Raw genomic sequence first — 20083 nt, 5'->3', positions numbered from 1 at the left:
GGGTCTCACTGAGTTGCTGAGGCTGGCTTTGAACTTGTGATCCTTCTGCCTCAGTCTCCCAATTAACTGAGATGCATCTACCCCAGATCCCAGCTATTTTTTATCTTCTTTTACTGAGACAGGGTCTCAAGCTGGTCTTGAATTCCTGGACTCTATCCTGAGTGCCTGGCTCAACTTTTTGTTCGCTTGTTTTTGCAGTAGTGGGGATCAGAACAGGACCTGGCACATCTAGACAAGGGCTCTCCCACTGAGCTCCGCCCTAGCCCTTAAGCAGATTTGAAAATTCAGTGCATAAGGGCACAGAGACACCTGTGCTCCAGGCCTTAGGGGACCTCAAGGATGATACCAGCCAGCCAGGAGTCACCAGGGCTCCCTGGAGGAGACGATGCCTGCACTGGGTCCTGAGATGGGCAGGAGGCACAGGGAGGGTAGTCCAGACGAAGGGACGGCATGAGTCGGCTGCATCTGTGTGTCCACAAGAAGTGCAGTTGCACCACTGTAAGGAGGAAGGGCTGAGGGCTGAGGGTGTGGCTCGGTGGGAGAGGCCCTGAGTTCCATCCCAGCACCACAAAAAAAAAAAAAAAAAAGATTGAAGCTGTGGAGTTGCAGGAAATGAGGCTCATGAGGGAGGCTGGGGCTACATCCTGAAGAAGCTTGTGCTCCATGTTCCCAGGGCTTTCTCTGCCTTGCCTTGAACTCACTGATCAGTCTGCCTACAGGGGGCGCTATATTTTGTCCTTCTCTGGGCTTCTTGTGTTGCTTGCCAGGGTGTCTGGCACATAGAAGGTGCTGATAAATGTTTGATGAATATAAATGAATATGCAGTGTATGACAGTATATGACATTTATAGGGTAACCCAGCTCTGGAGTCCTGTTGGATCATCCCAGTAGTTCTCAAACTTGAGGGTGCCCCTAAAAGTCGCTGGGGGCTATAATGTTGCCTGTGATGCCTGTAATTCCATCAGCTCAGGAGGCTAAGGCAGGAGGATTGCAAGTTCAAGGCCATACTGGACCATTTAGTGAGGCCCTGTCTCAAAATAACAAATAGGACCAGGGGTGTGGCTCAGTGGCAAAGCACCTACCCCTGAGTTCAATCCCTGGCACCAAAACAAACAAATCATCTAAAGGGCTGTGGCTTGCTGGATTCAGCCCCCAAGTTTCTGACTCAGGAGATGACGGGTAGTAGGGCCATTGAAAATGTCCTGTTGAACAGGTAAGTTCCCAGGAGCTGCTGCTGCTGGGGGCACTAGGATCACCTTTGGGTGACTGTGTGTGTGTATGTGTGTGTGTGTGTGTGTGTGTGTGTGTGTGTGTGTGCGTGTGGTGCTGGGGATTGAACCCAGGGTTATGCAAGCAAGGGAAGCACTCTACCAACTGAGCTACATCCCCAGCCCCTGGGTGACTATTTTTGATGCAAGACTGTGATTACAGATTAGGTGCTTCTCGGAGCCAAGTCCTGGATGGGGACTGTCGATGGGCCCTCATTGCTGTGGTTTGTCACAACCATCTGATCCTCTGACCGTTCGGGGGATTTCTTTTGTATTAACTGGTCCCTTTGACTGTAGCTTTGGAGTTACTTTCTCGGGGTCCCCTTCTTTCAGGGAATCCCAGGAGGGATCCCCATAACTGGCTTCCCTCCTGCTGAACAGTTCAGCTTGAGAGCCGCCCAGACAAGATGAATCTGTGCTGTGAAGCGGGGCTGCAGGGCTGCAGGGCTGCATCAAGGGTCCCTGTCAGTCACCAGCACTTGGGCCCACGTCTGCAGATCCGTGATCTCCCCCGGGGAGAGTCAGACAGGTCACGTGTGTCTCCTTTAAGAGCCGGGGCTCCCTGTCTCCAGGGCTGAAGGAGCCACTTCATCAACAGCTCCACTTCCTGCAGCACCTGGGGCTCCCCTCTCTCCATCCCCCACTGCCTCCCCTTGGGCTTCCCAGGCCAATTACTGCCAGGCAACAGCCCTCAGCTCGGGAAGCTGGTAGGCCAGAGGCTGGCCTGGCAGGGCCTCGGGGAATCGAGGTGACCCAGCTTGGAGACAGCCCTGGGGGCAGAGGGGTCTCCCAGGGGTGGAGACTGTCACTCAGTTGGCCCGTTCATTCTCTCTGTATGTGTTGGTGTCCGGGTCATAGTAAGGCTGGGAAACCTGGTGACTGCTGGGGTGTGAGGCGTAGCTTAGAGAAAGACTGGGGGAGTGTTGCTCAAGGGCTCCAAACCCCTCCAGGCTCAGCCCAGACCTCGGAGGCTTTTGTACCTGGTTTAGCCACGGGAGCTGACTGCTGCAGATGGTGGCCAGAACCCTAGGAAGGAAAACCGCCTTCCCACCTGGGAGACCCATTCAGAAGAGTGCTCCTTAGAGAACTCACTCGGACCAAGGTTCAGGCGGACCCAGAAATCCTCCAGGAACCTTGGTCCAGGCCCACCCCCAGTTCAATTCAGAGGTCTGGGCATGACCAAGAGAAGATCTCGGCTTTGCGCCCCATCATCAGATAAACAGGAGCCCAAGACAGACAGGGGCAAGAGCCTGCCAGGACCTGGGCCAGCTGCTACCTGCACTTATCCAGGGCAAGCGTCTCTAGGGAGATGTAGCATTCGCTGACTTAGAAAAGCAAGGGACTGTGGACCCTTTCAAATGGAATGAAATTCCACATGAATGCACGCAGAGACACTCACATTCCCAAAGGAACAGTCTCCAAGGCACTGAACCACTGATCCAAGAGGAAAGGTTTCAGATTCCTTCCTGCCTCTGTCCCCTGTAGGAGACCTGAAACCTCTTCCTCTCCCTTCAGCCACCTCTGAGCACAGGCTCTGATCTGTCCACAACTCTGATTGTTAATAGATTCCACTTGGAAGAGATTCCCCTAGTTTTATTCTTTTTTTTTTTAATTTTTTTTTCCTTTTAGTTGTAGGTGGATAAAATTCCTTTATTTTATTGATTTTTATGTGGTGCTGAGGATCAAACCCAGGGCTTCACATTGCTAGGCGAGTGCTCTATGGCTGAGTCACAACCCCACCCCTTCTCCCCTCTCCGTCCATTCATTCTTAAGAGCTAACATTTATTGAACACTTACTACATGCCAGGGACGGGTCATACACCTGGCACGCAGCCCCTTTACTGACGTGATTCAGACACAGCAGAAGAGACCATAGGTCATCAATGCTCAAGGAATTTTCAAACAGTGAACACATTCACGTAGAGGGCGCCCCCTGTACCTTGCCAGAGACTGTCAACTGTGGCTGGTCTTGGTACCACAGATTAGTGTGTTTTGTTTGTTTTCTATTTTGAATTCTATATAAGTGGATCATGCAAGTCATTGTCTCTTTTGTGTCTAGCCTCTACAGTCGGACATGATGTTTGTGAGGTTGGTTCATATTGTTCCAAATAGTTGCAATTTTTTTTTTTGTTTGTTTGCTTTTGGTACTAGGGAACCAACCAGGGCTGCTTTACCACTGAGCTATATATATGCCCAGCCCTTTAAATTTTTCATTTTGACACAGGGTCTTGCTAAGTTGCTGAGGCTGGCCTCAAATTTACAAGCCTCCTGCCTTAGCCTCCCAAGTAGCTGGGATTATGACACCAGATTATTTTTTTAATCTAGTTAGATGTCAAGTAAGCATCTCAAATTTAACAGGAACAAAACAGGGCTCCTGATCTCCCCTCTACACAAACCCCAAACTGTTCCTCCTCCTGGTCCTGGGCAGCTCCAACCAGTTGTTTACACCCCAAATCTCAGGGTCATCTTTTCTCCCTCCCTTTCCCCACATGCATTGCACAAGCACATCCCATCAGCTCTGCCTATAACACACGCCTCGAGTCTGACCTCTTCTTATCACCTCCGCCTCTACTCTCACCCCTGAAAATTTTGATCTTTTTAAAATGTCAGGCTCTGGGCTGGGGATGTGGCTCAAGTGGTAGCGCGCTCGTCTGGCATGCGCGAGGCACTGGGTTCGATCCTCAGCACCACATAAAAATAAAATAAAGATATTGTGTCCACCTAAAACTAAAAAATAAATATAATAAATAAATAAATACAATAAAATGTCAGGCTCCCTGCTTTGTGGAGGAAAAAAAAAAAAGCAAAACCTTTGTGGTGGCCTGTGGTTCTCCCTGCCTCCCTGGCTCCATCTCCCACCGCCCTCCCCTGGCTGCCCCGCCTGCTGGCTCCATAGGCTCCCCCCTCCTCCCCTGCACTGGCTGTCCCTCTGCCTGGTGACTCTCCCTTGTCTTCCCATGGTCCATGCACTTGCCTCCTTAAAGTCCTTGCCCAGATGTCATCTTCCTGCCGAACCTGCTGGGCACCTACTTAAATCGCAACGTCCTCACCCTGCAACACTCGATTCCTCTTTTCCCATCTTACCCTGTCACTTCTCCACCAAAACGTAAGGTCCACAGCGCAGGCAGTTTCAGGGGTCTGATCTCTTCCCTAACCCCAAATGCCTAGGACGGTACTTGGCAGAGGAAGTATAAAGAAATATTTTTCAAATGAGTTGAAAAAATTAGTGTAACTGCTTAAAGTCCTCCAGTGGCTGTCCATTCGTGTAGGAGTGATTTGGGGTTCATCCCATGGCTTCCGTGATTTTCTTGGCCCGTGCCCAACTTCATCTTTCTCCTTCTCCTCGTTGACTTGAGTTCTGGCCACATCGGCCTCTTTTCTATTCCTCAAACGCACCTAGCTTTTTCCAAACCCACAGGCTCTGCCCATGCCGGGTCCTCTGCCCGGGATGTTCTTACCCTAGATCTGGGCGCGGCTGGCACCCTCTGATCGTTCAGGTCTTAGCCTGCATGATGCCTCCCCTTCCCCGAATTCTCCAGAAAAGCAGCTCCTTCAACCAGTCAATCCTGGCAGCCTTCCTGCCTTTATGTTCTAATAGCAAGCGCTCAGCAGAGCCACTGAGCCACCTCCCAGTCCTCTCCAAACTTAGTTGAGTATCCACTAAGTGCTCAGTAGGTATTCAGTAGGGGGTCAGGAGTCTGAAATCCAGGGGTTGGCAGGGCTAGGAAAAAGCCCCCGAGGAAGAACCTTCCTTCCCTCTCCCCGACTTTGGTGGCTCCAGGTGCTCCTCGCTTGGGACTACATCCCTGACCTCTGCGTCCCTCTCTGCCTGGTCCTCTCCTCCTCTTATGGCTGACCCCCTCTTAATGGACGTCGGATTTAAGGTCCACCAGGATATCCAGGATGACTTCTTGACACTCTTGATTATATCTGCAAAGATCCTTTTTCCAAATAAGGTCACACCCACGGGTACTAGATGGACAGACATATCTTTTGGGAAGCCACCATTAAACCCATTACTAAGGTAAATGGCAGAAAAAGAAACAGCTTAGAGTTCCAGTGGGTTTAAACTTTAGTCCTCCAACGAGTGACTGCTTTTCGAGACATAAAGATCCACTTCTGGGAATACGGCCATGTGTCACCTAAAGATGGGGACACCTTCTGAGGAACACATTGTGAGGCAATTTTGTTACTGTGTGACCCTCAGTGTTTTCACAAACTAAGACAGTCATGTTGCCAGGTGCTGTGATCTTAAGGGGCAACCACTGAGTATAACTGCTGCTGTTGACGGAACGGTCAAACTCGTAGAAGCAGAGATTACAATAGCACTTGGCAGGGGCTTCGGGAAGCGGGAAGGGGGAGAAGTTCAATGGGTGTAAAGTCCCAGTTAAGCAAGATGAATAAGATCTAGAGATCTGCTGTACCACACAGCACCTAGCATTAACAATCGGTATGGATCTCTTATAAAGTGTCCTTACCACACACACAAAAGGACACGGGAAGCACTGGGAGATGTTGGATATGTCTGTTCCCCTGATTGGGGTTGTGATGTCATAGTTGGCATAGGTCCAAATTCTTCAGATTGAGCCCATTAAAAATGTGTATTTCAGGGCTGGGGATGTGGCTCAGCGGTAGCGCGCTCGCCTGGCATGCGTGCGGCCCGGGTTCGATCCTCAGCACCACATACAAACAAAGATGTTGTGTCCGCCGAGAACTAAAAAATAAATATTAAAAATTCTCTCTCTCTCTCTCCTCTCTCACTCTCTCTTAAAAAAAAAAAATGTGTATTTCTTTCTATGTCAACTATTCCTCAGTAGAGACTCTCGGAACCTGGAGCGGTAATGCACGCCTGTAATCTCAGTGACTCAGGCAGCTGAGGCAGGAGGATCGCAAGCTCAAGGCCAGCCTGGGCAACTTAGTGAGGCCCTGTCTCCAAATAAAATAGAAAGGGCTCAGCGATAAAGTGACTGTCGGTCTGATCCCTAGAACTGATACCCTTGGCCTGCAAATGCCGGACATTTCAGTGCTGACCGTCCACGCATCACTTTAAAGGGTGTTCTGGGGAGGGAACACCTGCACTGTCCAGCGAGGTGCCTTGCTGCAGCCTAAAACCCCACAGCTGCTCACTGCTGGGAGCCTTGGCACTGTTGAAAGGGATCCAAACTGTTACCTTCTGAAAAAGAACCTCTCCAGAGAAAGTCCTCTCCTAGTGCCGGTGATGGAAGGAAAAGGTAGGGATCGGGGAGGGGGGGGCTGCTTCTTCCCCAGCATTACAGGCAGCTTCCAGGACCTTCGGCCACTGAGCCTGACTCCAGGTTTTTATACACTCCCTGGTGGAATCCCCTTCCCTTGAGTGTGACCTGAACCTGAGACTTACCTCTAATGAATAGAATATGGCAAAAATGATAGGATGACCTTTTTTTTTTTTTCTTTTTCTTTTTTTGGTACCAGAGTGAACCCAGGGGCCCTTCACCACTGAGCCACATCCCCAGCCCTTTTTTACATTTAATTTTGAGTTGCTTAGGGCCTTGCTAAGTTGCTGAGGCTGGCTTTGAACTTAGGATCCTGCCTCAGCCTCCAGAGCTGCTGGGATTACAGGCATGGGCCATCAGGCCCAGCTCGGGACGACCTTGGGCTAGAAATGTGGCTAAGATAAGGCCTCTGCATGCACCCGGCCCTGGGCTCCATCCTTAGCAATGAAAAACAAAAAGAAGTAAAATAAAAGTAAATAAATTTAAAAAAGACTGTGCCTTCCATCTTCCTCCTACTGCCCATCTTTCCTCACTCTTTCTTGGAGGGAAAGCAGCCGTCAGGTTGAGCTCTTCTACAAAGACGCCAAGCTGGTGGGGTACGGATTTCTCTAGCCAACAACCTGTCATCGTCAATAAAAGACATACTAGGAAGTGGGCTGTTTTGTCAGCTTTTTTGCTGCTGTGACTAAACGGCCCAACCAGAGCAACGGTAGAGAAGGAGAGGCAGGCTCCATTCTTCGGGACTTAAGGTGAGGCAGGACGTCTTCATCATGGAAGAGTGTGGCAGAGAAGCGGCTGGCTCACATGATGATCAGGAAGCAGAAAGACTCCACTGGCCAAATACAAACAGGTACCCAAGCCACGCCCCATGCCCCACCTCCTCTAGCCACACCCCACCTGCCTCCAGTCCCCACTCAATTAATCCCATCAGATGATTGGTTCACTGATTGGGTTAAGGCTCTCACAACCCAGTCATTTCTCCTCTAACCCTTCTCGCATTGTCTCACACGTGAGCTTCTGGGGGGACATCTCACATCCAAACCACAACATAGGTCTTCTAGGGTCTGCAGAACCACACGGGCAGCTCAGAAGCAGACCTTTCCCACGTGGAGCCTTGGGGTGACTGTACCTGGCCAACCTTGGCTGCAGCCCCCTGTGAGACCCTGGGCCAGTACAGTAGCACAGCCTATGTCATGGCCAGACTCCCAACCCACAGAAACTGTGCCATAATGAATGTTGCTTATGCCAGCCACTAGGTTTGGGAGTAATTTGTTCTGCAGCAACAGACACCAACAGACACCAACAGGCCCAGATATAGAGTGGTAGGATATATTCAGCCTCGCGGCTCCTGCGCTCCTGCTCACTGTTTACAAATTTGGGGATTCACAGATACAGCACTTATCGCTCTCAAAAATCTACAACATCTCCTCCCACTCCTTTTATTCTGTTTATGTTTGGGAGGGAGCATAACATCAAACGATAGTGACAGTTCTATTCCTATGTTCTATTTTTCCTGCTTAATATGTTGCATTTTCTCATCTCATTAAATAATCTCCCAAGCGTTCTTTATTCTGAGCAAGCTCTTCACTGCTGCCCCGATGAGCAGACCAACATTAACTAAAGCACTCCCCTCCTTTGTGTTTTGGGCTTACAGTAGAGTTTTGCCCCCTTGGGCGATATCCATGAGCATGTGCCGGCCCCTCTGTTGAGGATCTGCAATAAAAGTACACAGAAGACCCTGCGTGGTGGTGCACACCTGTAATCCCAGAGACTCAAGAGGCTGAGGCAGGAGGATCGAAAATTCAAAGCCAGCCTCAGCAACATAGGAAGGTCCTAAACAACTCAGCAAGACCCTGTCTCTAAATAAAAAATACAAAGGGCTGGGGATGAGGCTCAGTGTTTAAGCACCCCTGGGTTCAATCCCCAGTACAAAAAAATAAATAAAAATCATGGGAGGTCTGTGGCTAAATGCTTCTGATCATTGAACCAAATCTATACCTTTTCCTACTGTGTGTTCCTGGGCTTGTTATTTAACTCTCCTGGGCCTTAGTTTCCCTTTCTGAACTGCAGGGATGATAGTCCCATTTTCTTCACAGAGTTATTATAGGCACCATTTAAAACACAGCACAGTGCCCATCATCTCAGGGTATTTAGACACCAGCCAGGCTGCGGTACCCTCACCCCATCAAGTTCTGGTCCACAGTGCATAATGCCAACTCTTGTCCCAGATGTAAGCCCACCTCCAATCAACAGCATCTTGGCTTCCCTCCTGCCCTCTAATTCTCCCTGAACCCACTCTGCTAACTCCAGCTCAGCTGCCCTCCATCACCCTGACACCTGCCTTTGCTACATGATCCTGGTGTGGTAGTTAATTTTACATCATCTTGGCTGAGTCATGGTACCGAGACAGGTGCTCAAACATTACTCTATGTATTTCTGCTGAGTATATTTTTGGATGAGAATGACATTATTATGAGTAAAGCAGACGGCCCTCCATGGAGGTGGGTGGGCCTCAATCAATCAGTCGAAGGTCTAAATAGAACAAAAAAGGCTGATCTTCCCAAACGAGTGAATTCTGCAGCAGAAGCCCTTGAACCTGAACTGCAACACCAGTTCTTTCTTGTGTCTCCAGCCTACCAGCCCACCCTGCAGATTTTGAATATCTTAAACTACTCCCCCCACTATGGATATGTGTGTTTATATGTACATAAATACATACACACACACACACACACACACACACACACGTATATGCACACCCTATTGGTCCTGCCTGCTCAGAAACACCAATGCACTTGAGCAAGTCCATCTCATCTCTGGGCCTGTTTCCTCACCTGTAGTATGAGAGGAAGATCAGATTAGGGGGTTGATGGGGGATTTCCCACCTCTAAGATTCTAGACCATTCCTTCTTCTTCCAAAGGACCTTTTAATTTCCGCAGCATAGACCACACCCAGAGCTTTAAACAACTAGCCTAAGCAAAAAAGGAGTGGGGAAACACTTTTGAATTTATTTGCCATCATATGTGCCAAGACTTGTGCCCAGCACCTGGGAGTGTGTTAAATCCTGACATAGTGTCTCAGCTACATGTGTGAGAGTCTGGGTGAAGAGTCATCTCCGAGTGCTTGTCCTGGAGCGCCAGGGACACCCCCTCTCACCTAATCTGATTGCCCTCTCAGATACTCCAGCTGAGCCTGGTCTCAGGCTCCTGCTCTGTGCTGCCATCAGCCCCTTCCCAAGAGCCAGGAGGAAGCTGCTTCAGGGGGTCTGAGGGTAACCAGGCCTGGGGGTGCGCAGGGTCCTGGAGCTGCCAGAGAAGACACCAGCCCCACTGCTGCTCGGTTCGAGTGCAGCACCGGCCCCGGGACTTCCCTCAGTCTCTCTTCCTGCACTTGGGGCAGAAGATGGATGGATCACTGAGGTCCAGCGGCCAGGCCTTGGGGAAGGGGAGGCGGGGAGCTACCTGGGATTAGCCAGGAGAGCTGGCTCTGCAGAGTCTCCCCCAGGCCTCAGAATGGCTGTGGGTACCAGCCTCTGGAAGTCCCAGAGGGGCCGCTCCAGGCCTCCACCGGCTCCAGCTCACAGTGGTTTCTCGGCACTGGAAAGACTCCTGGGATGACGCAAGCGTCTTCTCCTGGGCTTCTGGGCTTCTCCTCGCCCACTGTGAACTCTGGATTGTCCCCAGCCAGGGCAGCTGGACAGCAGAGGGGAGAGCCCTCTCGGCTCCCAGCAGTGAACCTCCTTATACCAGCCCTCAGTTCTCAGGACTTCAGACCCGTGGGCCCTGGTCCGGGATCTTACCAGGACAGCAAATGAGAGTGTTTCAAGTCTAAGAAAGGCTGCGTGAGAAACTAATAAAAATAAAATAACAATAAAAATAAAAATAACAAATTAAGACAGGCTGTGTAATGTTCAACATGTCGCTTGACTTCTCTGAGTCTCTGTTTCCTTGTTTGGAACAGTGGAATGGTAGTCTCTGTTTCATAGGTGACTGGGAGGTTGGAATGACATACTGGTGGTGGCAGGGGCTGCGGCAGCGGTAGGCTCTCAGCGATGGCTTCCTTTTCCCCAGGGAAATCCTGGCCCAGCTGGTCCACCAACAAGGAAACCTTCCAGCAGCAAAGGAGGCACCTGGTTGCTAAGGCTGCTTCCTGGGCCTAAGGAGGAGGCAGCTCCATTCCTGGGAGCAGGTTAGAAGTGGACTTGGGCAGAGGAGAGGAGGGGGAAGGCCAGGAGGGGCTGAGAGCCGGGCCCCCCTGCAGGCCCTTGCCAGTCTGGGGCTGAGAGAACAGGCTCCCTCCTCTGCAGACACGCAGGCCCTGGAGCAGCTGAAGGGTTGTGGGGAGAGGACTCCAGTCGCCCCCTGATGGGGTGCTCCGGCCCCAGGGGCTGTGGAGGGGCCGGCCGGGCTGGAGGGCTGGGCAGGAGGGCACCGAGCTTAGAGGAAGTCTCCAACGGGCCAGAGCCAGCGGGTGGGGCAGACAGGTCAGGCCTGAGGGACAGTTGGGCAGGTGGTGCCGTCCCCATGGCAGGGCCAAAGGACAGCAAAGGCAGAAGGGGTGGGAGAAGGCCAGGGGAATCCTGAGAGTGTGGACCTGGAGAAAGTTGCTGAGCTGGGGAAGAGGAGACTGGAGTCTGCATCAGGCCCTTCTGCTTCAGGCAGCCATGTTGCCCACGGGCAGTGGTTTGTCCCAGGGGCTGCTGGGGACAAGCCCAGCAGCCAGCAGGCTCCAGTGCTGGGCGGGAGGCACAGTCCAGGCGGCACACACATTCATGCAGCTGTAGAGTGCGAGTCCACCACCCTAACTCAGCCTGCAGGGCCTGGATCTCCTTCCGCAGGGTGTGGTTGTGTTTCTCCAGGGTCTCGTACTGCTGGGGGAGAAGCGGTGGGCCAGGAGGGGACGTCAGCCTGCAGCGGGGCCGGCGTGAGCCCCGTTCCCCTCCAGGCTCCTCATGCCAGAGGAAGCTGCCACCTTCTGCATATCCAGGCTAGAGCCAGCCCTCTACCACGCCCCCAACCTGTACCCTGGCAGAGCACAGAGCTGCCCCGCTCTCTGCCCACTGCGAGTCCCCTGAGCTGCACCCACTTACCTGGATCTCCAATGGCTTCCTCCTTGGTGTGCCCCCAACCACCCAATTCTCTTGGCCCCAAGAAGGCACTGTCATTAACTGGAGGCCAAAACCCTCCAAAGGCCCAAGATTCCCAGGTTCCAAACTCCCCGTGTTGGCCCTGGACGCCAGCCTGGCAGCCCCCGCTCAAACCTCCAGCGCCATCTGTCCTGCCTTGTCTCCTGCTCCTTCTCCTCCTGTCCCTCAGCTGGAATTTATTTCCTCGACATGTTTCCTGTCTCCTCTGCCTGGACACTCCTCTGCGCCACACCCTGTGTGAGTCCCAACGTGGCTTTCAAGTGGCACCTTCCAAGTCATTCTGTCCTAGACAACTCAGGTGACTTCATGTCACCTCCAGGCCTCCACCTCCACCTCCCCGGGGAGCCGGGGCCCAGAGCTTGCCAACTGAGGCACCGTGGGATTTGGGGTTCAGTTTTCCAGGTGGACAGCACAGGTGTGCTCTGCTGGACATCTCTGAATCAGCCTTCAAAAGGTTCTGTTCTTCCAGACACCGGGTTCTGAGAATCTGCTGGGACAATCGTCCACTTCCACTTCCACTTCTAAATGGCCATCTGTGATGACAGCGATGTCAGAAACGTGGAAAGAATTTTATTTTCACCTTATAGGCCAAGTGAGATGAACAGTTTCCTTCAGTCCCCTTTTGGGGACACTTGAAAAGGAGAAGTTGTAAGGATGTTTTGCATAAAAACGTGCCTTAGGCCATGGTCTCCAGAGTTCCTAAGGACCTCAACACCACCAGTGGTGGTTTCCATGGGTGGAATGGACACTTCCAGAACACATCACCAGGTCACCTAAACTCTCCAAACCTCCACCTGACCTCCAGGAACTGAGCCACTCGTTCATTTATTTGTTTGCCACCTTCAGCCTGTTCAAATGTCACTACTCAGGGGATCTCCCTAGTTAATCTCCATCACGCCTGCCTCTCCCTTCCCTTTTCCGTTCTATTTTCCCCCTTCAGACTTATCACCACCTAACATCTCCAACGCTTTATGGACCAGGTACTTGTACTCTGGCCTCTGTGAGAATAGAAGCTCCTGGAGGTGGGAGAGGGGCTTTTGTCTGGGGCTCATATCTGCCCTCCAGGGCCTGGGGTGCAGGGAAGACACACCGTAGCAGTCTCCACAAGGAGCAGAGAGAGGACGCACAGTTTCCCGTGGTGCTCCCTGCTGCGCGCAGTCTGCAGGGGACACCCCCCCACCCCAGCCAGTGCTCCACCTGCCCCTGGTGCATGTTCTGACCTTCACCCACTTGGAAAGCTTCTATGGAGCCCTCAAGTCTAGATCACCCTTCATTGCCTCTTTATGTCCCCAAGGCCACTCACAATAGTGTCCCTCTGAAATTAGGATGAGGTCACAATACCCATGTGACTGTGTTTAGAGATAGGACTTTAGAGCCAGGCATGGTACTGCATGCCTGTAATCCCAGCAGCTTGGGAGCCTGAAACAGGAGGATCACCAGTTCAAAGGCAGCCTTAGTACCCAGCGAGGCCCTAAGCAACTCGGTGAGACCCTGACTCTCAATAAAATACAAAAAAAGGGTTGAGGATGTGGCTCAGTGGTTAAGTGCCCCTGGGTTCAATCCCCAGTACCAACAGAAAAAAAGAAAGAAATAGGGCTTTTAGGAGGTAATTTAGAGTAAATGAGGTCATAAGGGATCTTACAGGATTGGTAGCCTTATAAGAAGAGGAAGGAGGACTGGGGATGTGGCCCTGTGGTAGAGTTCCCCTGGCATGCGTGAGGCCCTGGGTTTGAGCCCCAGCGCCACCAAAAGAGGAAGGGAGAGAGATGACTCTCCTCTCACATCCGTGGAAAAAGACCACAGCACCCCCAAGTACCCTGGCAGGAAGAGAGCCCTCAGCACAGAGAAAACTAACACGTACCTTGATCTTAGACTTTAGAAAATAAATCTCTGCGGGTTAAGCCTGCAGTGTATGCAGCCCCAGCAGATGGATGCGCTGCCCTGCCCATGTGTCCCCACACTGCCTTATCATTTGCCGGATGGTGACTTGATCCCAGGGCCTCTCACCTGCTCCGCAGGCTGAGCTATACCCTGTTCTAGGTGATGGGCGAGTAGCAGGGAAAGGAATGGTTCCCTGCCCTTAGGGTGCCGAGGAGGGAGACAAGTCATGTATTTGGGATGTGGAACCGAGGGCCACTGCTGAGGATGGGTTAATCCATTAGTGGGTTATTTGGTTATGGTGAAAGTGGATTTGCTATAAAAGTGAGCTGTCTCTGCTCCATCTTGCTCTGTGATGTGCCCCGACATGCCACTTGTGACCAGCAGGAAGGCTCTCCACACAAACTGGCATCATGCTCTTCGATGTCCCTAAACCAACCTCTTTTTTTTTTTTTTTAATTGTACTACTGGAGATTGAACCCAGAGACACTCTCCCACTGAGCTATATCAGCAGTCCTTCTTGCTTCCTTCCTTTCTTCTTTCTTTTTTTTAACCTTGAGACAGGTTTCACTAAGTAGCTATGGTGGCCTTAAACTTGCAATCTTCCCGCTACAGCCTCCCAAATTGCTGGGATCACCAGTGTGCACCACCGTGCCCAGCACAAACATCTTTTCTTTATGAATTATCTGGTGTGTGGTATTCACTTATAGTAACAGAAAGTTGTCTAAGATGGAGGGTGTCCCCACCTGGTGCAGGGCGTCTGCCTTGTCTGTGTGCTTCTGCCGGCTGCGCTGGGCGGCCACCCGGTTTTTCTGTTTCTTCTTCAGCTGCTTCTGACAATCTGGTGGGTCCTGCTGGGCATGGGACACAGGGCTCAGGGATTCCAGCAGGGCTCTTGCCCTCTGCTCTGGCCAGCCATTTGCCAAGCCAAGTTGTTCCCTTGGGGACTTGACCTGTCCTCCTAGAAGCCCCTCTTGCTCCTTCAGCACCCATACTCCTCTGCAGGCCTCGCACACCTCATGGGCCCTGCTCATAGAATATGTGGGGGCGAGGACAAGTAGGGAAGCTGAGGAGCCTGGGATTGAAACCTGGACAGAACTGGCTTCGAATGGCACATTCTCACGAGCCATGTCTCTCTGGGCTGGTCACTCACTTCTCTGAGCCCGGTCACCTCTGTGCAGGAGTGACATTATGGTACCTTCTTCAGAGGCCACTATGAGGCGTGGAGAGAAACCCACAGGGCAGGCAGCTCAGAGCCAGAGCTGGGAGAGGTCAGCTCTGCTCCCTGAGTGCTCCCTGCAGTGCTCCCTGAGGGCGGGGCCCTCTGTCTGTCCTGCTCACATCCAAAGCTGATATCCACTCACTCCACAAAAATCTATTCCTTCTCTACTGTGTGTCGGCCGGTCACATAGCCAGGGGGACACAGTGGTGAACAAAACAGGAACCACCCCTGCCCCCATGTTCTAGCTGAGCAACCGTCTGGGACGAATGAATGGAGAGTCCCTTTTGCCAGACCAATGGGCTCCAAGGTTGTCAGCAGCGACCCTCCCCAACCTGGGCACCTTGGAACTTAGGTGAATGTTCACTCCAATGGCCCAGAGCTCTGGAAAGACGAGGCCCGGAGACTGTGGAAGACCTCCCAGCCCCACAGGCCCCCATCAGTCTTCGGGGTGTTTTGTGGGTAAGGACCTCAGGCAAGACCCTGGCCTCCTTGGCCAAGGATTCTGGATCCTCAGTCCTTCCTGGCTCCAGCTCTGCCCAGGCCACAGCCTCTGGTGCCTTCACGGCCACAGCACCCTCATTTCAGAGACTGGAGCCCGGGGAAGGACCCAGTGAGAGAAGAGGGAGACCTGTGAGGGGACCCATGGCTGCAGGGGTCATGGGAAGACAGAGACTGGAGGGACCACGGGAGAAGAGGGGGGTCTGGAGAGAGCCCGTGGGAAGTCCAAGTTCTAACCCCGAGGCTGCATCTGCAACTTGGGAACTGTCCCCCGATGGTTCAGGGGAGGAAATTCAGACTCAGAGAGGGGTTGAGTGGAGCCTGCCAGAGGTCACACAGCCCAGGAGCACAGAGCTGGCACTAGAACATCCCCCCTCATGCCCCACTGCCTGGGCCCTGAGACCCTCAAGTCCACTCCCCGTCACCCCCCACCCCTGCAGCCCCGTACTCACGGGCCCCGTCAGCAGCACTTCTCTTCCACAGAGGTGCATGGCTGAGGCAGGGGAGCGAGGCTCACACAGATCCTGGATGTCCCTCAGCAGCTGTGACCTCCCGGTGCCCTCTGGGGACCCAAGGAAGTGGCAGCTCTTTAAATCCCTAGTGACCACTCCGCCCCCAGAAAGCCCAGTTTCAGTTTCTCCTAAAGCCACCGGCTGCTCAGAATCCCTGGCTCAGGACTGCTCACGTGGCTGGAAGTTCCTGACATGCTCTGGCTTCCGGTTGGGCCCCTTTTCTGGGAGAAGGACTATGGAGGGTGGAGACTGGGAGATTGAAGGCCAGGTGTAGGGAGGGTGTTCTGGGGAGGGAGGGCGGGCTGCCAGGAACAGAGCCAGGGAAGAAGCCAGTGGGGCCCCAGGTTCACATGGGGCTGGGGACAGTCCCTGTGCTCCCTGGGGCACAGGTTCACAGCCCACAGCAGAGCAGTGCAATTGTGAGAATCTGAGTCACCCTCTCTGAGCCTCAGTTTCTTCATCTGTAAAGGGTGTGAGTTGGATGGTACAAATTCCCAGGCTCAATGTAGGAACTATGGGGGAGAATATGACTCCCCCGATCCTCTGAGATAGAGTCCAGGTGGGTCTGTAAAATCAAGCAATGGGCCTTAAATAAAAATGGATGTTACTGTTTCCATAGATCAGACCTAGGGACTAGAAGCCCAGCTTCCAAGCTATGTTTGCAAATCTGTAAATCGAGGATAACGATTTTGTTGTGATGAGATGAGTTAAGACAGGTGAGTTGCCTGAACCCAGGCCTGGTGCCGAGAGTGAGACCTCGACCTTTGCATTTATGAAACCCTGGGAGATTCGAAACTGTGTTTATCACCAGGCCTAACAGTCCAAAGCATCCAGTTGTGTGAAAATAGCAAACTGCCACAAGATCAGAACAAGACGATGACATTTCCATAAGGTTTAATAATATGGATATGTAAAGAGGTGATGAAATATAAAATGAGCACCAGAATGAGGAACAAAATCCAGAGAGTGGTGGCCGGAGACAGGTGGGTGGACAGAAGAGGATAAAGGGACTTCAGTAATTGCTTGTGTAGTGGGAGCACAGTTGTAAGTGGTATCATCTACATTTTGGACAATATTTGAAATGTTTCCTAATAAAAACCTCTTTAGAAGACCTAGCAAACCCCAAGCAAACCTGCATGGTGGTGTCTCTCTGAGAAAGCCGTGCTTGGATAGGACATCTGATCGAGGGGACACAGGAGCCAAGCCACCCCTGTGCTGAACCAGCACCCAGCATGGAGGGTTCTATGGTCTGGCAACAAGTGCATCTTGGGGTTGTGTCTGCGTCATGAGCGCTCAAGGCTGATGATGGGGGATCTTGAGGGTGGAAAGCCCTGCAGATACCACCTTCTGAGGGTGATGGGTGTAGTGTTGAGGATCCACAGCTGCCTGTGAGCTCATTAGAAAAGGGTAATGCAATTGACCAGCCCCGTGCTGTGCCTGCCATGCCCAGATTGATTGGAGATGTGTCACGAGCTGAGCAGAGGCGGGGGGCGTAGCCATCCTCTGCCCTCCCTGGAGCTAGGCCTGGAGCTGCCGGGGCCTTACAGCTGGAAGGCTCTGAACCCCTGCGCCCTCCCGCCAGCTCTACTGCCTGGGGCCTCCGTCTTCTCACACACAAGCTTGGGGGGGACAAAGAAGTCACACCCCTTGCACAGAGCTGTGCTGAGAGGGGAGGGAGCGACGAAAGCTCTTCCCATGTTGTAAAGTGCCATCCAGTCAGGACGGACTCCCTCTCCTGAGGTTTGTGGTGACTCATTCTGGATGGTGGCTTGTAATTAGGACGGTCTGGGTGGGAGGGCTTGTGCATCACAGCTGGGCCCTTGCCTCCTGGTTTCTGAGGGGCCTGGAGGCGGAGGTGGAAGTGGGACACCCCCACGCAATGAGGCTGCCCCGGTTTCTCTGAATTATTTTGGTTTCCCAGTCACTGGGAGAGCTGGGGCTTCCTGCCTAAGGCGGGCACCTGGGGCTCAGTGAGCCAGAGCTCCTCAGGGAGCACTCTGCAGGGCGTTGGGCAGGATGTACCCCCAAACAGCTGTGGGGGAGGCTCGGGCCAAGCGCCCCTCTCCCAAACCTGGATCCCCCAGGCCCAGGCTTCAGGTAGGGGGTAGAAGGCAGGTGTGGCTCCTCCCAGGAGGCCACAGCCCTGAGGAGAAGCAAAGGAGGCAGGTTTGATGGCTTCAGCTCCCTGAGGAGGTGGCAGGGAGAGGGCGTGGCAGGGAGGGAGGGGTGGTTACTATTTAACCTCCAGTGGCCATACCAGGCTTCCGCCAGAGGCCCTCCCCGGCTGGCAGGGCCATCTGGTCCCAGCCCTCACTGTGTGGTATCCTGGTGTGCTCTGGCTGCCCCAGCACTACCGCAGCCTGGGTGGCTTAAACAACAGACACTGATCTCACAGTTTGGGAGGCTGGGAAGTACAAGGTTGAAGTGTGGCAATGGCCTCTGGCTAGAAGATGGCTGCCGTCTTGCTGTGTCCTCACTTGGTAGAAAAAGTTCTCAGTCACTCTTTGTCATCTTACAAGGACACTAATTCCACCCTCATGACCTCATCCAAACCTAATTACCTCCTAAAGGCTCTGTCTCCAAACACCATCATATTGAAGATTGAGGTTGTGCTTGAATATAGTTTGAGCAAACAAAAACATTCAGTCCACAAGAGAAGGAGAGGAAGCTGGTACCCAGAGAGTCAAGGTCACACCACAGGGCATCGGAGCTGGAGGGAGAACACAACCTCTGAATCTAAGCCCTCAGTTCTCCTCCACACCCAGCTTGGAGAGGCCTCTCCATGAGTCCAGCATCTCAGCTTGGGCTGGAGGCCTCCTGAATACCAGAGCTACAAAGCTTTGCCTGTTTTGCTCTCTGAAGTATTCCCCTTCACATAGTAGATGCCCAGATAGTGAATAAATGAATTAAAGTCCAGGCAGCTTTTCATCCAGGGACCCCAAAACCTTTTTGAATAAATAAACTTCTGCTTTTCTCATTCCCATAGGATCTGCCTTGGGTGCTGGGGGATTCTCCCGAGCCAAGCTCCTCATTTTACCAATGAGGAAAATGAGGCAGAAGGAAGGGACCCATTGGCAGAAGCTAGGAGACATGTAAGGCCTTTTCCCAAGTATGTTCCACACCTCAGGGGTTGGGTAGATGCTTAGCCGGTCTCCGGGTGCCCAGATGAGGACCTCTGTCTGGGTCTTCCCACCTCATGCATCCCTAGTTTTAGGGCACCTGAGGGAGCTGTAGAGGATGAGTACAAGATGAAGGCTTAGGCGCCTGCTGTGGGTTGAGGCTGGTACTGATGTCCCATCCAGGACTGTGAAGGAGCCTGCTGGAGCTCAGTCTCAGCCTGGGGTGGAACACACCTGTAGGGGAGGTCACCTCCTCTAGGGGAGGTCATTTTCTGTCAGGGGAGCTCAGAGATTTTCCAGAGCAGGGGCTCTTTGGGAGGGACATGAAAGGATAGGAAGGCTCTATCCCAGGGCCTGGAGCTTGTTCTGGGGCAAGTCACTGAACTAACTTCTTTAAGCTTCCTCTGTATAATGGGGATAGTAATCCAAGGATTTGATGAAGTGATAAATGTAAAAGAGTTAGAACAATAAGTCACATAAACATGGGTTCAATTTTTTTTTTAAAGAGAGAGTTATAGAGGGAGAGAGAGAGAGAGAGAATTTTATATTTATTTTTAGTTTTTTGGCGGACACAACATCTTTGTTTGTATGGTGCTGAGGATCGAGCCAGGGCCGCACGCATGCCAGACGAGCGCACTACCGCTTGAGCCACATCCCTGGGTTGAATTTTTAACAAGGTTAGATGAATTTTTCTGTACACATAGCAACAGACCTGGTTTATGTTTCATTATTTTTTTCTTTTTTAGTTTATTAAAGGACAGCAGAAAAGACTTCTCCCGAATGAAGAAGGGGACCCAAGAGGTGGAATCCCTATGTTTCATTATTAAGAAAAAAATTGTGGGGTGCAAGAACAGTGATGAGATGATGTTTCAGTGAAATGTCTCTTTAATGACAGAAAACTTAAAAGTGCCTGGGAGCAGGCTACAGCCTTGGGCGGGGCTGGCTCACAGTGGGATGACCCCTAAAGGGCCAGCTTAGCTTAACAGGGAGGGGGGTGCCCCCACCTCCCGCCACTTTCCTAGTAGTTCCAACAGAGGTCCCAGGCTGGCTGACCTTGGTGTGGCTTGGGTCCTGACAGCAGTCCCTGTGGCAAGGGGAAGAGAAGAGATTGGCAGAGCTGGGGTCCCAGGCTCATGCTGGAGTGGGGATGGGGTCAGCCCCATCTCATCCAGGGGGTGAGGAAGGGG

General features: G+C 52.3%; 1 protein-coding gene across 2 annotated transcripts; it reads right to left on the bottom strand.

Moving 5' to 3' along the window:
• Positions 1-9573: 9573 nt before the first annotated feature.
• Batf2 (basic leucine zipper ATF-like transcription factor 2) lies at positions 9574-15815 on the bottom strand. Of its 2 annotated transcripts, none has more exons than XM_026396559.2 (3): positions 15718-15815; positions 14292-14396; positions 9574-11391 (listed from the first exon to the last, which is right to left on the bottom strand). In XM_026396559.2, exons 1-3 carry the CDS (start codon positions 15754-15756, stop codon positions 10711-10713), a joined length of 825 nt encoding a protein of 274 aa, XP_026252344.2. In that variant the 5' UTR covers positions 15757-15815; the 3' UTR covers positions 9574-10710. The 2 variants fall into 2 exon arrangements, with proteins under 2 accessions (XP_026252344.2, XP_026252345.2); XM_026396560.2 differs by having other exon boundaries at positions 9574-11388.
• Between the last annotated feature and the right edge of the window lie 4268 nt (positions 15816-20083).

This window comes from Urocitellus parryii, chromosome 4 (assembly GCF_045843805.1).
Source record: "Urocitellus parryii isolate mUroPar1 chromosome 4, mUroPar1.hap1, whole genome shotgun sequence".
Classification (NCBI taxonomy): Eukaryota; Metazoa; Chordata; class Mammalia; order Rodentia; family Sciuridae; genus Urocitellus; species Urocitellus parryii.
Note: the sequence above shows the minus strand (reverse complement) of the source record. Positions and strands in the feature narration are given on the sequence as shown.